General features: G+C 43.5%; 1 protein-coding gene across 3 annotated transcripts; it reads left to right on the top strand.

The window, feature by feature from the left end:
- The first annotated feature begins 9,122 nt into the window (after positions 1-9,122).
- On the top strand, positions 9,123-17,199 carry LOC124093458 (endogenous retrovirus group K member 19 Env polyprotein-like). Of its 3 annotated transcripts, none has more exons than XM_058579722.1 (2): positions 9,123-9,471; positions 14,940-17,199. In XM_058579722.1, the coding sequence occupies exon 2, from the start codon at positions 14,985-14,987 to the stop codon at positions 16,866-16,868; it is 1,884 nt and encodes a 627-aa protein (XP_058435705.1). In that variant the 5' UTR covers positions 9,123-9,471; positions 14,940-14,984; the 3' UTR covers positions 16,869-17,199. The 3 variants fall into 3 exon arrangements, with proteins under 3 accessions (XP_058435705.1, XP_058435704.1, XP_058435706.1); XM_058579721.1 differs by lacking the exon at positions 9,123-9,471 and adding an exon at positions 10,228-10,523; XM_058579723.1 differs by lacking the exon at positions 9,123-9,471 and having other exon boundaries at positions 13,252-15,224; positions 16,762-17,199.
- The last annotated feature ends 1,601 nt before the right edge of the window (positions 17,200-18,800 follow it).

The raw sequence follows: 18,800 nt of genomic DNA, 5'->3' as shown, positions 1-18,800 counted from the left end.
TCCCCATGAGCCTCGGGTTCCTGTGCCATCTGGTTCCTACACGACACTGGAGAAGTACTAGACTACTTCCCGACTTCAGCACCTGGGACATCTACCTGAAGCAACCTTCCCTGGGTGCTAGAAGAAGAAAATGGCTTCTTGAAAGTGAGATTTCCCAGTGGTCTTCAGACTTTTCAAGCTCACAGGTGCCTTCTCAGATCGCTAACCAGTGCCAGGCTTTCTGATGGCAGTCTTGTCAGACCATGGAGGTGCGCCTCTGCCCCACGCCAAGTAGCTGCACACCACAACTACAAGGTGAGCTTCTCAGTTCACCAACCATCAGAAACCTTGGGGCAAACAGGGTGTGTGTCTCCACCTCTGCAGAGAAGCCCAGAGGAAGTGTGACACCTAGCATGGGGACCAGCACCCACCACAAAATGGATCGTCTCTTTCCATCTAAATATCTGAACGTGACCTCCATCCCTTCACATGAGCCCTGAGCTTGGGGAGGCACAAGGGCTCTGTCCCAATTGTGATGTGCCTTTGGATGTCCAAAGGTTAAAAAAAAAAAAAAAAACATATTGAGTGTGTACAAATAATGCAATCAAGCTGGAACACATTTCAGCGCTTAATTCCATGTGTAAATTGATGGTACTCCATGAGTGGATATCATCTTTTTGCTGGAAAATGAGGGCACTTTATTTCTTCTCCTCTTGCTTTCTCTCCCCTCAACGCACCTATGGGTTCAAACTCCAGCACTTTCCAGTAGCCACGCCTTCTGCATCCCTGTGTTTTGGCCTTTGAAACAGAGTGTGTCAAACCTGGAAACTGATGGTTCGCACACTCAGCCCCAAGTGGTGGGAGCAGTAGAAGCATCCAAACTTCTGTGCCCTGAAATGCTTTCAAAGACCTGGTGCTCTCAGGAGCAGACCCTGGGATGGTTTCAGCAGGGATCTTATGCACTCTATCTTGGGCAGAGGAAGGGCCTTTGCAACTACAAGAATGCGAGTGCAATTGCTGTATTCAGACCCACCACTTGGACAGCTTCCCACTAAACTCACTTCTCCTGGATCCAGGCAAATATCACTGGACCCCGGGAGTGGCATTTCTTATTCTAATCTTGCTGTTCATTTTCCCACTTTGGTTTATGCCCTGCAGAGTACAATGCCTGTTACTATACGGAAAACGAGGATGACTAAATCTGTGACTTATAATTAGCAAGAAACAAAGCACAGGAAACATTACTTACATTTTGGTAAGCTGGGACGTATCAATGGCAAATCTGAGAAAAATTAAAAATCATATACAAGGAAACTTGGCCATTTGGTTTTTCTCTTTTAGCTTGAAAGAGTTCTATCACCAAGAAAAAAAAAAGTGACTGCTGGGAAGAGACGTGTCTGGAGGACAGCTCTGCCGTTCTCAGAGGCTCCCTGTGTGAAGCCCTCTGGGGGACATAATGCAGTAGCAGTTCTTACCGCCATCTCTTCTCTCACCTCCCTGGCTCTGGCTGGGTTCCTCTGGCCACCAGCCACCTCGCTGCAGGATTCCGTGTTTGGCTTGCAGCTGTCCTTGGGCTCCTCGTTTCTAGAATCATGCAGGTTGCCTTTTGGCCCCACAGTGCAGGCCCCTACCCCGGCCTCAGCCGTGACCACATCTCCCTGTCCTTGGGGAATGGTCACCCTGCTGCCTCTGTATGATTCATCCTGTAATTGAGTTTTGAAGTTTCCAATTCAGAAATGGAGTCCCATTAAGCCTGGGCCAAAATTTAAGCATCAGAACAAGAGAACATTGCAAGTACCTCTGAGAAGGAGCAGCCTTCATTTGAATAATTATGTTTGGATTAGCAAACCCTTCTCTCTACAGCAGGGGCTGCCTCCCCTGCACAGTGGAGAGCGGCACCAAGCTGTGTCTTGGAGCAGAGGAGCTCAGAGAACCTGTGCTGGCCATCTTTCCAGAGGATCATTTTATAGCAAATGACTTGGGTCTCCTGGCTCCGTTCTCTAGTTGGACTGAGGGGGAATAAAAAGAAACAAAAGAAAAGAGAATTGACCTTCAGTAATCTCTCTTCTCAACCCCGATTATAACATCTGCAGGGCTCACTGAGCCCCAGGTCCTGGGACAGACCCCACTCCTGGTGACCTGTATTTAGTCCCCAGCTGTTTTAGTCAGCTTTTTTGCTACTGTGACTAAAAGACCCTCCAGAACAGTTGTAGAGGGGGAAAAGTTTATTTGAGGGCTCTTGGTCTTATTCAGAGGTCTCAGTCCACAGAGAGCTGTTCCATTCCCCAGGGCCCCAGTGAAGCAGAATATCATGGGGAAGAGTGTGGTGGAGGGAAGCAGCTCATGAGGTGATCAGGAAGCACAGAGAGACTCTACTTGCCAGATACCAAATCTGTACCCCAAAGGCACACACCCAACCCCACCTCCTGGAGCCACACCATATCCACCTTCAGTTACCACTCAGTTAATCCCCATCAGGGGATTAAGTTGCTGATTGGGTTAAGGCTCTCACAACCCAATGTCTCATAATCCAATCATTTCTCCTCTGAACCTTCTTGCACAGTCTCACACATGAGTTTTTGGGGGACACCTCACATCCAAACCACAACAACAGCATATTCCAGCCCCTTGGACAAAAAGACACAGGAAGAACACCCCAGGAGCTAGTGTCAGGAGCACAGAGAGGCGGCTGGCTGTGGCGCTCCCGCCTTACATCTCTATTTCTTCTAGAAGCAGCAGCTCAGTGAAGACCTTCATGAACCATTCTTGGCCAATATCTGTTTCAGGGACTAGGCCATTTTCATATATAAAAGCTGTGTTCAATCTCCCTGCCCTTGAATTCTCACTGTGCTTTCAAACTCTTCCTGCGGTTAACTCACTAACATTTGATATTTTAAAAGCCATTCGGGAGTCATGTGATTCTTCTCTTTGCACTAATATTTACAGTGTCTGTTTTTCCTAACAATTCTTCTCCACCTTCGGAATAGCCATTTCCTATTAAAATTTTATTTTATTTTATTTTTTAGAGATTACATTGCTTTGCTTCCCCAGTGAGCATCCCCTGAATGTTTTCTCTCTGGCAGAAAAACAATTGTGAATATTTTCTGGCCAGCTGTAGATGGTTCCAACACAGTGTGGAGTTGTAACATTATTCATCTATTTGTTCTTACCTGTGCTCAGGCACATGGCGAGCCTCATCTGCAGGTTCTTCCTAGGCAGTTACCTTTTTGTGCATATCAATACCATTTTTTTGGATTTCAGACTGGATAAGGAAAAAACAAAACAAAACAAAACATTGTATTCACGCCCTTGATGTCATTGGTGTCTCCTCAGTGCTCCTCCTCGATGCCCGGTACAAACCTGATTTTGGCACTTCCTTTACTTACAGCAAGAACACTCTTCCTCTTGGTCTTCTGGCAAGGCTCACTGATCATCATCTCCAACTTGATCAGGACCCCTTGTCCTTCGCCCTCTGCAACCACAACTGGCCAATGGGACTGCAGGTTTGGCTGGACAGACACCACCATTTCATCCAATGACGAGACAGTTATGGAAAAATCCTTGGGATCATAAATGTCTAAAGGTGTCATGGAGCCATCACTGAACAAAATCCAAGAACTAACTATGGCTTTCTGAGGAAAACAAAACCAGAGGATGATCAGCTCCCTTCCTGTTTGTAAACATGTAAGAAGTGTGATTTCCTATAAAATAGGTTCTCAAGCTAACGACTGAGATACATCAACCCTCTGTTTTAAAGTCTGGAACAGGGTCGGCTCTACATGGACAACGGCATCAATAACATGCTGCAGCCCCCATGGCATGGGGAACAGAAGAATGACTTCAATTGATGTGATCATGTGTGTATTAACTGATTTTCATAGAAAAGAATTTGAGTTTGATGCTTCTGAAAAGAGTTTGAAAGATCATATGACACATCTGATTCAATTTCAGGTGCAACTAACCAGGCTGCTGCTAGAGATGCTCTCACATCAAGCATTCTTTATTAGGCAGATGGGCTTGGATCGGCTCAAAGTGTCTGAGAAAAGACGCCCTCTGGGGATTGGCATGCCTCAAAGACACAGTGACCTTGATATAATTTAGGAGGATTTGCTACAAGTTTAAAGATGGAGGTTCAGAGCTACCCCAAATCAACATGAGCCAGCAGAAATCCTGCACCTCTCAGCCACATTTCTTTAGGTGGCTGAAATGGGATTCCCAAGTACCAAATATTGTTTTATAAAAGTGAAGATGTGATTCTTTGGCTCATACACATACACCCACTAGAAAGCAAATGCATGTGGACACGTGGTCGGCGTAATGTCACCTGGGAGGAAAGCTCCCCTCAGACTCAATGAGGGGCTGTGAAGCTCTGTTGACTCTCCTTGTGGGACAAAGCGACCTGGAGAGGCGCTGACCATGGACCAGGGCACAGGCCTCTAGGCTCTCACCTGCTGTGGGGCCTGGAGGACATCCTGGGCAGCCACTGTGGAGGCAATGGCCCTCAGTCCCCCTTTGAGGCTACAGGGAGAGGGACAAGTCAGCTACCAGCTGCACGCCCAGCTCCATGATGGTGACACGGTCATCCAGGATGATCACTGTCTCCTCAGCCAGGATGGAGTCAGAGAGAGGTGAGAGCACCATCCCTGACCTCTACCCACCAGATGGCAGTAGCAGCACCGTCTGCCTGGGGACAACCATAATATGGCCAGATATTGTCAAGTGTCCCCCAGAGCTGCTAACCACCCTCCCACGGGGAGAAATCAGATTGCTCTCCTATGATTGTGTGTGATGCTGGAATTTGAACCTGGTGGGCAAGGGCTCTGCCACTGAACCACACCCTTGTCTATAGTTGAAGTTTGAGCTTAATGTCTGCTGGTTAAAATAAGAAAATCCATGCCAATAATTAAAAGTTGTTCTGTGTTTCCTTCATTAAAAAGTGTATGAATAATGAAGATGGATGATTCTTGTGTATTGTTTTTATTATTTTATTTCACACAAAAGCATGCACAGATGCGTACTTAGATGGACCCTTACAAATGGTGGGTATGATTTGGAGGAGTGTCCATTAGTTTATAGCTACACAGTGGTAGTTCCTGGGTCCCAAACAACCAGGGCCCTACCCTCCTTTCCTTGGGTGATTCTTGGTTTCAGGAACTCCATTGCAAGGTCAGTGATGTCAGCCAGACCACAACTCCTTTTTTGGGAAGGAGAATTACATGCCACTGGTTTTTAGTCTGTGTGGCTGTCCACAGCAAAATGATCCATGCAGGCTCCCATTTCCCATCCCATGTGTCCCCGGCCACCCAGCAGGTCCTGGGCATGCCCACCCCCATACCATGTGTCCTCTGCCACCCCAGCAGGTCCTGGGCATGCCCAACCCTCTCCTGTGTGTTCCCGGCCACCCAGCAGGTCCTGGGTGTTCCCACCCCCATCCCATGTGTCATCGATCACCCAACAGGTCCTTGGCATGCTTGCTGTGTGCTGCTTCTCACTCAGACCCAAGAGGCACATGCACTGCCTCCTGTCTTCAACCTGCTTTCACTCCAGGGGCAGCTACAGGACCAGGACTTGAGTCAAGGGTTTCCAGACTGTGCTGCTGAGACGCTGGGGAGTTTGTGAACATCCCCTTGCCAATATACCAGTCCACAGCAATTAAACCCAGAATCCCGGGGTTGGAGCCAGTCACTGATGTTTGGAGGAGCATTTGACACTTCCAATGTGCACTCCTAGCAGGGTTTGGGCACCTGTGTCCTCACGTTCCTCCCTGTGACATGGGGAGGTTCCTGCCCCTCACAGGCCATTGCAGCCCTGAGGGAAACAGCCCATCAGTGCACTTGTTGTGATGCCACACACTGGAGTGCTCAGTAGAACTGAAGTGTCCTTGTTAATGGTGCTGGCAGAACTCTTAGAACTCCACAGAGAAAGGGGGGCTCACCCAACCTTAGGAAAGCAGAGCCGCCTCCCAGAGCAGGGTAAGCACCAGGAGGAGCCCGACGGGCAGGGCAGTTCCCAGGCACTACCTCACTGGAGCCTCACCAAGCCAGGGGTCCAGGCTCCCCACCCAGAAATGGGGCCCTCTGGTGGGTGTTCAGCAAGTGAGGGGTTAATCAGATTGGTATTTAGTAAAGTTCATTCTTGAGCCAATATAGTTTTGTGGTTGAAAGATGGACGGAGGAGAAGGTGACTAGATAGAAGAATCCTTGGGGCAGCTCCATGCCAGGGCCTGTGTGTGGCTGTGGGCTAGTGAGAAAGGTCCCCAACTGGAAGTCCACAGACCAGAGGACCTCGGAGCAGGGCCTCGGAGCAGAGCTTCCACACTTGTGCATGAGCCCCACTCGCATATTCCTCTGCCCCCTCCCTACCTGGGGCCATGTGTGAGCCCTCCCCTGTGCTCCCTGCCCCCCATTTGGGCCATTTGTTTGGCAGCTGTGAGGTGACAGGCTGCCTCTGTGTGTGATGTGGTCTTGTCTTGAAGCTGGTTGGTTTCCCTGCACTTTCAACTAACTTGCTGAGGCATCTAAACCAACTGGGAGTTACCCAGAGCAGGAGTGTCGTTTCTCAATGAAAGCAGCATTTCCAGGGGCTTAGGGAGGTTTAGGGAAAGAGAAACAAAAGTCTCAGAAGAAGATTCCTCCATTTTTGGCAAGTTAACATGCATTCATTGAGCTTTCCTCACTCAAAACCCCCAGGGAAAGAAGGTTTTGGAAAAAGTAGCCATCGGGGGCTTCTGTCTGTATTTTGGGAGTCAGGAGCAGTGAGGGACACCAGATGACAACAGGCCTTGCACAGGTTTGGAAGTGCCAGGAACCCTGGACAAGCATCTGTCCTTCCTTGTGGGATGGTGTCTGAGAGGCAGGAGATTACAGGTCATGACAAGGACAATGGGCAGTGGCAGCTGAGACAGAAGCCTGCACTCTGACCCTCACTGGCTTTGTAAGTCAGGTTGTTGGAAGGCGTCCACACCCACGCCTCTGCATCTTCCTAGTTTTCTTGGGTCTCTGGCTCCTCAGGTCTCTGGCCAGCAACAACCTCAACTGCTGCCTCTCCTGCCCTCTACCCAATGTTGTGCCAGCATAAGCCCTGGCGCCTCATTGCCTGGCCCGCATGTCTCACCATGCCTGAGTCAACAACTGATGCCTTGAAATCTCTACCCAGGAGCAGGATTACAGCAGAACCACCTGGCGGGATTCTCAGAATTAATTAATAGAACTGCTGCTTGGAACAGTTTCTGGTGAGCTGGGAGTCATGGAAAGCCTTAGCCACCATGGTTGGTGCATATGCATCCCGGGATGCCCCATCTCTGGCCTCCCCAGAGACATGGGGGTCACCCAGCACTCAACCCCACTAGTGGGACACTGCTCTTCTACCTCCTTAAGGCTGAGCAGCTGCCAAGAGAGAGACAAGCAGCATTAGCAGCCAGCTCTGTCTTCTCCAATCACACTGAGGACTTAACTGGCTGTTAGACTTCCCAGGACATAAACACTCTCCTCTCTAATCCACTTTCTGTTTACACAACAGGATAGGCACTTTACCCCTCCATTCCAGCTTTGCTTTTTCTGCCTCAAAAATCAGACATCCAGCCCCAGGCAGTTTCGGGTTTTCTCATTAGGACCCCATGCTGGGGAATTCATTGCCTCAAAAACTCTTGATTTCTGAGCTGATAACTATTTCTAAAGTCAAAGCAAATCAACTACAGCAGCAAAATCACTTATTTATGATGGTCTTTGGGAAGGCTTTCTTCTTTTCTTCTCCTTCTGTGTTTTTCCTCAGGAAATTTATTCTCTTTCTTTATAGACTGCAATAAGCTGCTAAGAGCTATCACTAAAGGAGATTTCTGTTATTGTAATTTGCTCTGTGGCAATGCCCCACCAAGGAGCTCCCAGCTCTAATCCGGGCCACTGAATGTCTCCATCAAGCATTTGGCTGAAGGCAGCACATGAGCTCAGCTGCTGAAGCAGCAACTGGGAAAGCTGGCCTGCAGCTGACCACATCCCAGCACCTGGCAGGGAATGGGCCACCCCCACCCCCTCACACCCAGGACACCACATCTGCAACCTGTCAGCAGAATTGCAGGCTTTCAAATGAAATCTCCTCTTAATATATGAGCAGTTCATCAGGGATATTGCTCTGGAATTTTCTTTCCTTGATGCATCTCTGCCTGGTTTTGGTATCAGGATGCCTCTAGAAATTTTTTGGTGTCTTTGAGGTTTTCTAATTTATTGGAATATGAATTTTCAAAATAGTTTCTAATTGTCTCCTGTATTTCAATAATGTCTGCCATGATGTTTCCTTTTTCAATGCAAATTTTAGTAATTTGAGTTTTCTCCCTCCTTCTTTTCATTGGAGTGGCTAAGGGTTTGTCAATTTTATTTATTTTTTCAAAGAACCAGCTTTTGTTGTGTCATTTTTTGAATTGTTTCTTTAGTTTCAATTTTATTAATTTTCATCCTGGTTTTAATTATCTCCTGTCTTCTACTATTTTGGTGTTGGTTTGTTTTTCTTTTTCTAGGGCTTTGAGCTGTAATGTCAGGTTGTTTATTTGTTGACTTTTTCTTCTTTTAAGAATGAACTCCATGCAATGAACTTTCCTCTTAGCACTGCCTTCATAGTGTCCCAGAGATTTTGATAACTTGTATCGGAGTCCTCATTTACCTCTAGAACATTGACACAAAAATTCTCAATAAAATTCTGGCAAATTGCAAAAAAATATATTTTAAAAAATAGTGCTCCATGATCAAGTGAGGTTCATTCCAGGGATGCAAGATTGGTTCAATATATGGAAATCAATAAATATAATTCATCACATCAATAGACTTAAAGATAAGAATCATATATTATATAAAATGATGCAGAGAAAGCATTTGACAAAATACAGCACCCTTTCATGTTCAAAACACTAGAAAAACTAGGTATAGTTTTTCTATAAATACTATAAAAGTTATTTATGCAAAACACAATACTATAAAAGTTATTTATGCAAAACCCGAGACCAACATCATTCTAAATGGAGAAAAATTGGAAACATCCCCTCTAAAAACTGGAACAAGACAGGAATGCCCTTTTTCACCACTTCTATTCAACATAGTCTTTGAAACTCTAGTCAGAACAATTAGAGAAAACAAATTAAAGGGATACTGTGGGAAGCCATCCTGACACGTGACTGGGCGACTCCCGTTAAGGGTCTGAGGCTTCTGGCTGTGTCGGAATTTTCCCGGCCCTTTCCTGATGAGAGAGCCCGTCCGTGTGGGGGTGTGACTGACCACTGACCCCGGGGGCCCAATCACTGACCCTGACCTTGGAGTGCAGTCCCCCCTCAACCTTCATTGGATGGAATTATCCCCTGAATTTCTTGTTCCCCAATAAAAGGCTACTCCCTGGCGTGTTCACTCTCTCTCTCTCCTGCTAGCCCTGAGTAATCCTTGCTGCCCTGCTGGGCGGTTAGAGGTTGGAGCCAGAGAGGGGAGCCGTCTCGGACCTGGCAATAGAAATAAGGTAACTGTGTCTGTGTGTCTTATTTCGATCTCTTCTAACTAACTTTATTCCCAGAACCTCATTAATGAAACCATTGCGCAGGACGCGTGGTAGAATTGGCGCCCACGAGGGGGGCATTCTAGATTAGTTAGATTGAGTGGGAGCGCGCTATAAAGATAAGGATAAAGATAAAGATAAAGGAAGAGGTGACAATTTGGGTCACAAAAGTACCTGGAGCTATTGAAGGAAAGAGACGTTAAATTAATTAAAATGGGAAATTCAACTTCTACGGATAAGGAAATGTATCTGACTATTTTAGACAGTATAATTAATCAGAAAGGAAAACAGATAAAGAAAGCTCAGTTATTACAATTCTTAAAGATTGTAGGTGAATATTGTCCTTGGTTTTGTGAACAAGAATCTCCAAATTTATCTACTTGGGAGAAATTAGGAAGAAAGTTACAAAAGGTTTATTTTTCTAATGAACTACCTGGAGGCATAGAAAGTATTCAGAAAACTTGGACAGCTCTAGAAATTTGTCTTTTTGAATATATGGGTCAAAGTTCGTGGCCCCCTGAAGACCTGTTAAAAGGCTTGCAAAGGGCTATTAAGTCTATTCAAATGGAAAATTCGCCTGAGGCTAAGTTAATTCCTTTTCCCTTAGGCCGTTTAAAAACAAAGACAACGCTAAAAGCCAAACCTAAGGTTAGGAATGTGACTTTAAACTCGCAGGACTATACTAGCCCGCAGGGAGATTCTAGGGATGGAGATCATAGAGGACAAACCTCTGAGATCTTAGAAAGCCCTCCAGAAGAGGTAGAGGATCTTCCCACAGAGGAAAATCCGGAAGAGATTCCTGGAGGGGCTCAGAGTTCTTCTCCGCCACGTGGTTTAGAAACCCAAATTCAAAATGACGATAGTACAGAGTCTGACCATGATTTGCAATCTGAGGGAGAAGAATCAGACATGGAAATTCAGGACTTACAGAGGAATCTTAACAGGCTGCGTTTAACACCGCCTGTCCAGGCTATTCGAATTCGGCAGGTACCTGCTAAAAGGACAAAAATTAACAGGTACCCTGGGTTAACAATGACTTTTCTTACCCCGTTCCAGCGAGGTATTAAGAAAGCACAGGAAGATGGGGAGGATACTAGCGGTTTTCAACTTTTTCCAGTTTTTGAGCAAGTTAATGAACAAGATCAGAGAGTTAGAGTTCATGCTGTAATCCCATTTAAAACCATTAAGGAACTAAAAAGTGCATGTGAGACATATGGTCCAAATTCGCCTTTTGTACAGAGCTTGATAGAAAATATTTGCTCACAACCCCTTCCTCCTAGCGACTGGATTTCTTTAGCCAGATCTTGTCTGAGCGGGGGAGATTTCTTACTTTGGAGGACTTACTGGACTGATTTCTGTACTGAACAGGCAGAAAAGAACAAAAGACAGGATATAGAAACGCCAGTAGAAATGTTTCTAGGGACAGGTGAATTTACTGACCTAGAAAGACAGTTAAATTATGATTTTGTAGTGTACAATCAAATAACTGATTGTGCCAAACGTGCCTGGAGGCAGATTGTCTCCAAGGACCAGTCCAATTTAGTTCTTACCAAAATCAGGCAAGGTGCGAGTGAACCTTACTCAGATTTCGTAGCCCGGTTGTACCAGGCTGCAAACAGGTCAATCGGGGACTCGGGAGCGAGTGAGTTCATTGTTAGGCAATTGGCATTCGAAAACGCAAATAAATACTGTCAGGATATTCTTAGACCACACCGTAAAAAAGGGACAGTTTCTGAGTTTATTCGCTTATGTTCTGACATAGACTCTACTCATTTATAAACAGTGGCCCTAGCTGCAGCAATAAAAGAAACCTTGAAAACCCCAGATTTAGTACGAAAACCCCGCGGAAAATGTTACATTTGCGGGAGAAATAATCATTTTGCGCGGGATTGTCGCCTGCGCAATTCTAAGTTCAGGGCTCCATCTACTGGCGATAATAGATATTGCAGGACTCAACCCCACGTGGCGAGTCAAAATGGCGCGGATCAGCCCGCCTTCTCGCCGTCATTTCCTCCTAGCGGGAGGACAAAAAACTTCCGGTCGGCCCCTCCCCGGGCCGAGCAACAATACGGGGAATTCGAGGAGAGGTCGCACAGTGTGACGTCACTGGCGCCGACCAGGACAGCCTGCGATTTTTATCGGAACATAGATCGCAGACAGTTTTCTTAGGACCTTCAAGGACAGTTGAATTAAATCCTGAGACAGGGCCAAAACAAATCCCTACTGGAATTTTCGGGCCGCTTCCAGATAATACTATAGGTTTAATTTTGGGACGCAATAACTTAAAAGGAGCCATTGAGGTGATACCCGGTGTGATAGATTCAAATTTTAAAGGACAGTTAAATGTTACTGTAAAGTCCAACTATGCCCTAAGGCTTACTCCAAAGGATACATTTGCCCAATTGATTTTATTGCCTTGTGACTCAGGGAGGCACGCACCAGTAGATTCAGTTTCTAGACCACCGGACAGAGTATACTGGTCGCAGCTAGTAAGACAAGAACGCCCCTTATTAGAGCTTAAAATTAATAATAAAAAGTTCCTCGGAATAGTAGACACAGGAGCTGATATATCTGTTTTTTCTAGTAGGTTCTGGCCTAGGAGCTGGCATTTACATGTAGCACCAGCTAACCTAGAGGGAATAGGACAGGTTTCACAGCCTGCTCAAAGTGCCAACTATCTCCGTTGGGAAGATTCCGATGGGAACAGTGGAGTATTTAAGCCTTATGTGTTAGGGTCCTTACCAGCTAACCTATGGGGAAGAGATATTTTAGCCAAGATGGGATTATTATTAGTTACTCCAAACTCGATAAGGTCAATTGAGGGAGTTAATCAGAGGTATTTTCCTGGAGATGATAAGGAGACCCTTCAGGAAGAGTATCTGCTTACAGACCAGTCTCCACGACAAAGATTAGTAAATGCTCCAAGCCAAAATTTTTACTAGGGGCCCTGAGTACTTCCCCGATCCCTAAGACAGCCGAAAAAATCACCTGGCTCACAGAGGAGCCTATATGGATTTCTCAGTGGCCCATCTCAGGGGAAAAGCTTAAAATAATTCATAGGTTAGTTGAGGAACAACTTCAGGCCGGTCATATTGAACCAACGCTTAGTCCTTGGAACACACCTATTTTTGTTATTAAAAAAAAGTCAGGTAATTGGAGATTGCTACAGGACTTAAGGGCGATAAATCATGCAATTCGACCTATGGGATCATTACAGCCAGGACTTCCCTCCCCCACAGGCATCCCTTTAGACTATAGCTTGATGGTAATTGATTTAAAAGACTGTTTTTTCTCTATAAGGTTACATCCTGGAGATTGTGAGAGATTTGCCTTCACTGTCCCAGCAATTAATTTTAAGAAACCTGTTAAAAGATATTGCTGGAAAGTACTCCCCCAGGGAATGCGTAATAGTCCTACCCTGTGCCAAAAATATGTAGATCAGGCGATAGATCCCATAAGAAATACCTTTCCTGATGCGTATATTATTCATTTTATGGATGATATATTATTGGCTCATGCTAATCCAGAGGTACTTTCAGAAATTTTTATTCAGTTAGAGACTTCACTTACAGCAATGGGTTTATACATAGCCCCTCAAAAAATTCAAAAGGTGCCTCCTTTTCAATATCTAGGTCAGATAATTCAAGGACGTACAATCCGTCCTCAAAATCTTCAGATAAGAGTAAGGGAGTTACATACCCTTAATGATTTTCAAAGGCTTTTAGGAGATATAAATTGGCTGAGGCCATCCCTAAAACTAACTACTTCTAATTTAAGTCCCCTATTTCAGATATTACAAGGAAATCCCTCTCCAACCTCTCCACGTCAGCTAACCTTAGAGGCTAGAATGGCTTTAAGGAGAGTTGAACATGCAATTAAAAATGCACAGCTTACTAGAGTTGATCCTAAAGAAATAGTGTATTTATTAATATTTCCAACTGAACATACCCCAACAGGAGCCATATGGCAAAGATTAGGAGTTATTGAGTGGATTTATTTATCCCACTCTCCTCAGAAGACATTAATTCCTTTTCATGATTCTATAGCTCAATTAGTAATTAAAGGTAGAACTAGGATTTTACAATTAATTGGATCTGAGCCTGATATCATAATTATTCCATTTTCTATTCAACAGACTAATTGGCTTTTTCAAACTTCTAGCTCATGGCAGATAGCTTTTGCTGATTTTCCTGGCCAGATAGATAGCCATTATCCTCGTGATAAGATTATACAATTTGCATCATTAACGTCACTTATTTTTCCAAAGATTGTACGTGCACATCCTATAGATGAAGCTTTATCAGTGTTCACGGATGGTTCTAACTCAGGTAAAGCAGGTTTTTATAGTCGTGTTCACACAGAGGTAATACAAACTTCTTATACTTCTGCCCAAAGAGCAGAGCTTCAAGCTCTGATTTGTGCCTTAAATTACTTTTCAAATGAGCCTATTAATATTTATTCTGACAGCTTATATGCAGTCGGAGTTACTAAAAATATTGAAACTTCAGTTATTGGGTATACTTCATCACAAGAGTTATTTGAGTTATTTCATAATTTACAAAAGACAGTGCTAATGCGAAAGTACCCATGTTTCATAGGGCACATACGGGCTCATACTAATCTTCCAGGACCCTTAGTTTCTGGTAATGACAAGATTGATAAATTAGTAGCTTTTTGTCAACAGATGTCTTCATATGACTGTGCACTAGCTTCCCATTCCTTGCATCATCAAAATGCTTCTAGCTTACGTAAAAAATTTAATATTACTAGAGAACAAGCTCGTCAGATTGTAAGCCAATGCCCTAAGTGTGTTATTCACACTCCATCTCTGCCATCAGGGGTAAATCCCCGTGGATTAAAACCAAATCAAATATGGCAAATGGATGTAACTCATATTCCTCAATTTGGTAAGCAATGTTATGTGCATGTCATAGTGGACACTTATTCTAGATTTATTTTTGCCACAGCACGTACTAAGGAAAATACTCAACATGTAATTTCTCATTGCTTAGCAGCCTTTTCTGTTTTAGGGTGCCCTATGCAGATTAAAACAGATAATGCTCCAGCTTATGTAAGCTCTTCTTTTCAACAATTTTGCCAAGAGTTTAAAATTAATCATAAAACAGGAATTCCTTATAACCCTCAAGGCCAAGCCATTGTGGAACGAGCTCATTTATCTATTAAGCTTCAATTACAAAAATTAAAGGGGGGGAATAGGTTTATGACTCCCCAAAATAGCCTTAATCATGCCTTGTTCGTTTTAAATTTTTTAAACTGTGACGCAGAAGGTCACACTGCTGCTGAGAGACAAATGTCTCCCTCAGTAACAGGCCCTTTAGGCAGAATTTTGTGGAAAGATTTACAGACTGGTCAGTGGAAGGGTCCAGACCCAGTGATAATGTGGGGTAGAGGTCATGCTTGTATTTTCCCAGAAGGCGCATTTCGTCCTATTTGGGTACCTGAACGTGCTATCAGACATGGAAGAGATGGAACCCAGATTCAAGCGACTGAGGATTGACCAGGAGGAGCCCCTATCCAGAAGGAGGAGATATCGGAAAAGGATGAAGAAAGACCAGATTGACCCAGCCGAAAAGCTGATTTCATGGGAAGACTTGAAGAAGCTAACAACCCAGGCTTCCCGAATACTTCGACACCTAGGAGAGAACAGGACCCCAGTGATGATGGTAGCAACAGTAATTGCCCTGTTGGGCTGTCAGGTAAAGGGGGATCAAGTAGACACTTACTGGACATATTTCCCAGATCCACCCCTGGTACACCCAGCTGTGTGGACTGGAGAATCTATTCCAGTATTTACTAATGACTCATTCATGATGGGAGGATTTACAGATACCCATATTACTCCCAATCATGTGACTAGATTTAATTATTCTGGCTACAGTGCCCAATTACCTTTGTGTTGGTCACACGATAAACATGCTGGCTGTCTGAAAGTATCATTCGAAGAAAAGACAGCGATTGGTAGACCTAGACTGACAAATAATTCTTTTTATGGGGACTTAAGACCTTATACTAGATCAGTAATTAAGATGGGACTTTCCCATAACAAGCCAGTCATTTCTGCAAAACCTCCACGGATGCCCCACTGTCCAAATAGTTCTACAATTGAGATTGGCACCTTTCCTAGATGGATGGATTGTGTAAATACCTTTCCTGTACAACATAAGGTGTCTAAAGATAGTGGGTATATTTTAGACTGGTCTCCAAAAATTGATAAAAGACAATTACGAAGAAATTCTGCTATGACACCTGCAGGATTTGTTAGTAATATTTTGACTTATAGTAAAGGAGGTGTTCAGAAAGATGTTTGGCGTTTAATTGCTGCCTCAGAATTCTTACATTTTACAGAAAAACCTTTACCAAAATTTGTTGGCAAGAACTGTAAAGAGGGATCTTGCTATGGCTTACGAGCCTGTGTCCAATCTCCTTATGTTTTAATTATTGGAAATGTAAAAGTTAAATGGATAGATGACAGATATATTGTTACTTGTAATAAATGCAACCTAACCAATTGTATTACTAGGTATAATGGAGGAAAAGGAGTGCTGATACTTCATCAGCCCTCTTTTGTTTTATTACCTGCTAATATTTCAGAGCCATGGTATGCTGATACTGGTTTACAAGTCTTGCAGCAAATTCATGACCAGTTAGCAAGACCAAAACGTGCTATTGGAGTTATAATTGTTGGTGTTTTGGCACTAGTCTCCTTTATTGCCTCAACTGTCTCTGCATCTCTGACATTGTCTCAAAATATTCAGCATGCGAAATTTCTTAATAATTTAGCTCAAAATACTTCCAAGGCTCTGCGTAATCAAGTAAATATTGATGAAAGGATTGAGACTAAATTAAACGCCTTAGAGGCGACTGTTATAGACATAGGTAATGAACTTTCAGCCTTAAAATTTAAGGAAAGGCTTAAATGCCATGCCAATTATAAGTATGTTTGTGTTACAGCTGCCAAGTACAATGCTTCTCTCTGGGATTGGGAGAAGGTTAAAAACCATTTATTAGGTATTTGGCAAAATAGTAATAATAGCTTGGATATTCTGGAACTTCATCACCATATCCAAGACATTCAAAATAATAGAGCTGATTTTTCTGATCCTTCTTCTCTGGCAAACCAAATATTGAAGGAGTTAAATGGATTCAACCCTGGAAATATTCTTAAACACTCGGCCTGGTACATTATTGGATTATTCTCTTTGCTGTTAATTCTCTTTTGTGTTATAATTATAGGATGGCGAGTCTTCGGAACAAGAATACAGAAACTCCAAAGAGTGAACCGCCGCCTCATTTTTAAGAATAGAAAGGGGGAATATGTGGGAAGCCATCCTGACATGTGACTGGGCGACTCCCGTTAAGGGTCTGAGGCTTCTGGCTGTGTCGGAATTTTCCCGGCCCTTTCCTGATGAGAGAGCCCATCCGTGTGGGGGTGTGACTGACCACTGACCCCGGGGGCCCAATCACTGACCCTGACCTTGGAGTGCAGTCCCCCCTCAACCTTCATTGGATGGAATTATCCCCTGAATTTCTTGTTCCCCAATAAAAGGCTACTCCCTGGCGTGTTCACTCTCTCTCTCTCCTGCTAGCCCTGAGTAATCCTTGCTGCCCTGCTGGGCGGTTAGAGGTTGGAGCCAGAGAGGGGAGCCGTCTCGGACCTGGCAATAGAAATAAGGTAACTGTGTCTGTGTGTCTTATTTCGATCTCTTCTAACTAACTTTATGCCTAGAACCTCATTAATGAAACCATTGCGCAGGACGCGTGGTAGAGGATACAAATAGGAAAAGAAGAACTCAAATTATCACTATTTGCTGACAACATGATTCTGTATTTAGAAGATCCAAAAAACTTCACCAGTAAACTTCTAGAATCAATTAATGAATTCAGCAAAGTAGCAGGATATAAAATCAATACCCATAAATCAAATGCTTTTTTACACATCAGTGATGAATCCTCTGAAAGAGAAATTAGAAAAACTACCCCATTCACAATACTCTCAAAAATAAAGTAAAATAATTGTGAATTAACAAAAGAGGTGAAAGAACTCTACAATGAAAACTACAGAACACTAAAGAAAGAAATTGAAGAAGACCTTAGATGATGGAAAGATCTCACATGCTCTTGGATAGGCAAAATTAATATCCTCAAAATGGCCATACTACCCAAAGCACTATACAGATTCAATGCAATCCCAATTAAAATACCAATGACACTTCTTATAAAAATAGAAAAATTAAATCATTTGGAAAATCAAGAGACCCAGAATAACCAAAGCAACCCTTAGCAAGAAGAGTGAAGCAGAAGATCTCAGTACCAGACCTTAAAGTATACTATAGTAACAAAAATGGCACGGTATTCACACCAAAATAGACATGGTACAGAATAGAAGACCCGAAGACAAACCAACATTAATACAGTTATCTCATACTAGACAAAGTTGTCAAAAACATACAGTGGAAAAAAGATAGCCTCTTCAACAAATGGTGCTAGGAGAACTGGAAATCCATATGCCACAAAATGAAAATAAATCCCTATCTCTCACCATGTACAAAACACAACTCAAAGTGGATCAAGGACCTAGGAATTAGAGCAGAGACCCTATGCCTAATAGAGAAAAACTTAGGCCCAAATATTCATCATGTTGGATTAGGTCCCGATTTCCTTAACAAGACTCCTAAAGTGCAAGAAATAAAATCAAGAATTAATAAAAGGATGGACTCAAATGAAAAACCTTCTTGTCAGCAAAAGAAAAAATCAATGAGGTAAAGAGACAGCCTCCATTTGGGGAGGAAATTTTTGCCAAACACATATCAGAAAGAACACTAATCTCCAGAATATATAAAGAACTCAAAAAACTTACTTAACACCAACAAAACAAACAACCAAACCAATAAATGAGCCAGGGAGCTGAACAGACATTTCTCAGAAGAAGATATATATTCAATAAACAAATATATGAAAAAAAATGTTCAGCATCTCAGGTAATTAGAGAAATGCAAATCAAAACTACTCTAATATTTCATCTGGTGTGAGTTATCAATAATGTTAGTTATCAAGAATAATGACAGTTATCAAGAATACGGACAACAATAAATGTTGGTGAGGATGTGGTGGAAAAGGCACAATCATATATTGCTGGTGGGGCTGTAAATTGGTGCAACCAATTTGGAAAGCAGCATGGAGATTCCTTAGAAAACTGGGAAGGGAACCACCATTTGACCCAGCTATCTCACTCCTTGGTCTAGACCCAAAGGACTTAAAATCAGCATACTACA

Source organism: Marmota monax, unplaced genomic scaffold (assembly GCF_021218885.2).
Source record: "Marmota monax isolate L192 unplaced genomic scaffold, Marmota_monax_Labrador192_F-V1.1 WCK01_AAM20220418_F8-fsc00757, whole genome shotgun sequence".
Taxonomy (NCBI): domain Eukaryota; kingdom Metazoa; phylum Chordata; class Mammalia; order Rodentia; family Sciuridae; genus Marmota; species Marmota monax.
Note: the sequence above shows the minus strand (reverse complement) of the source record. Positions and strands in the feature narration are given on the sequence as shown.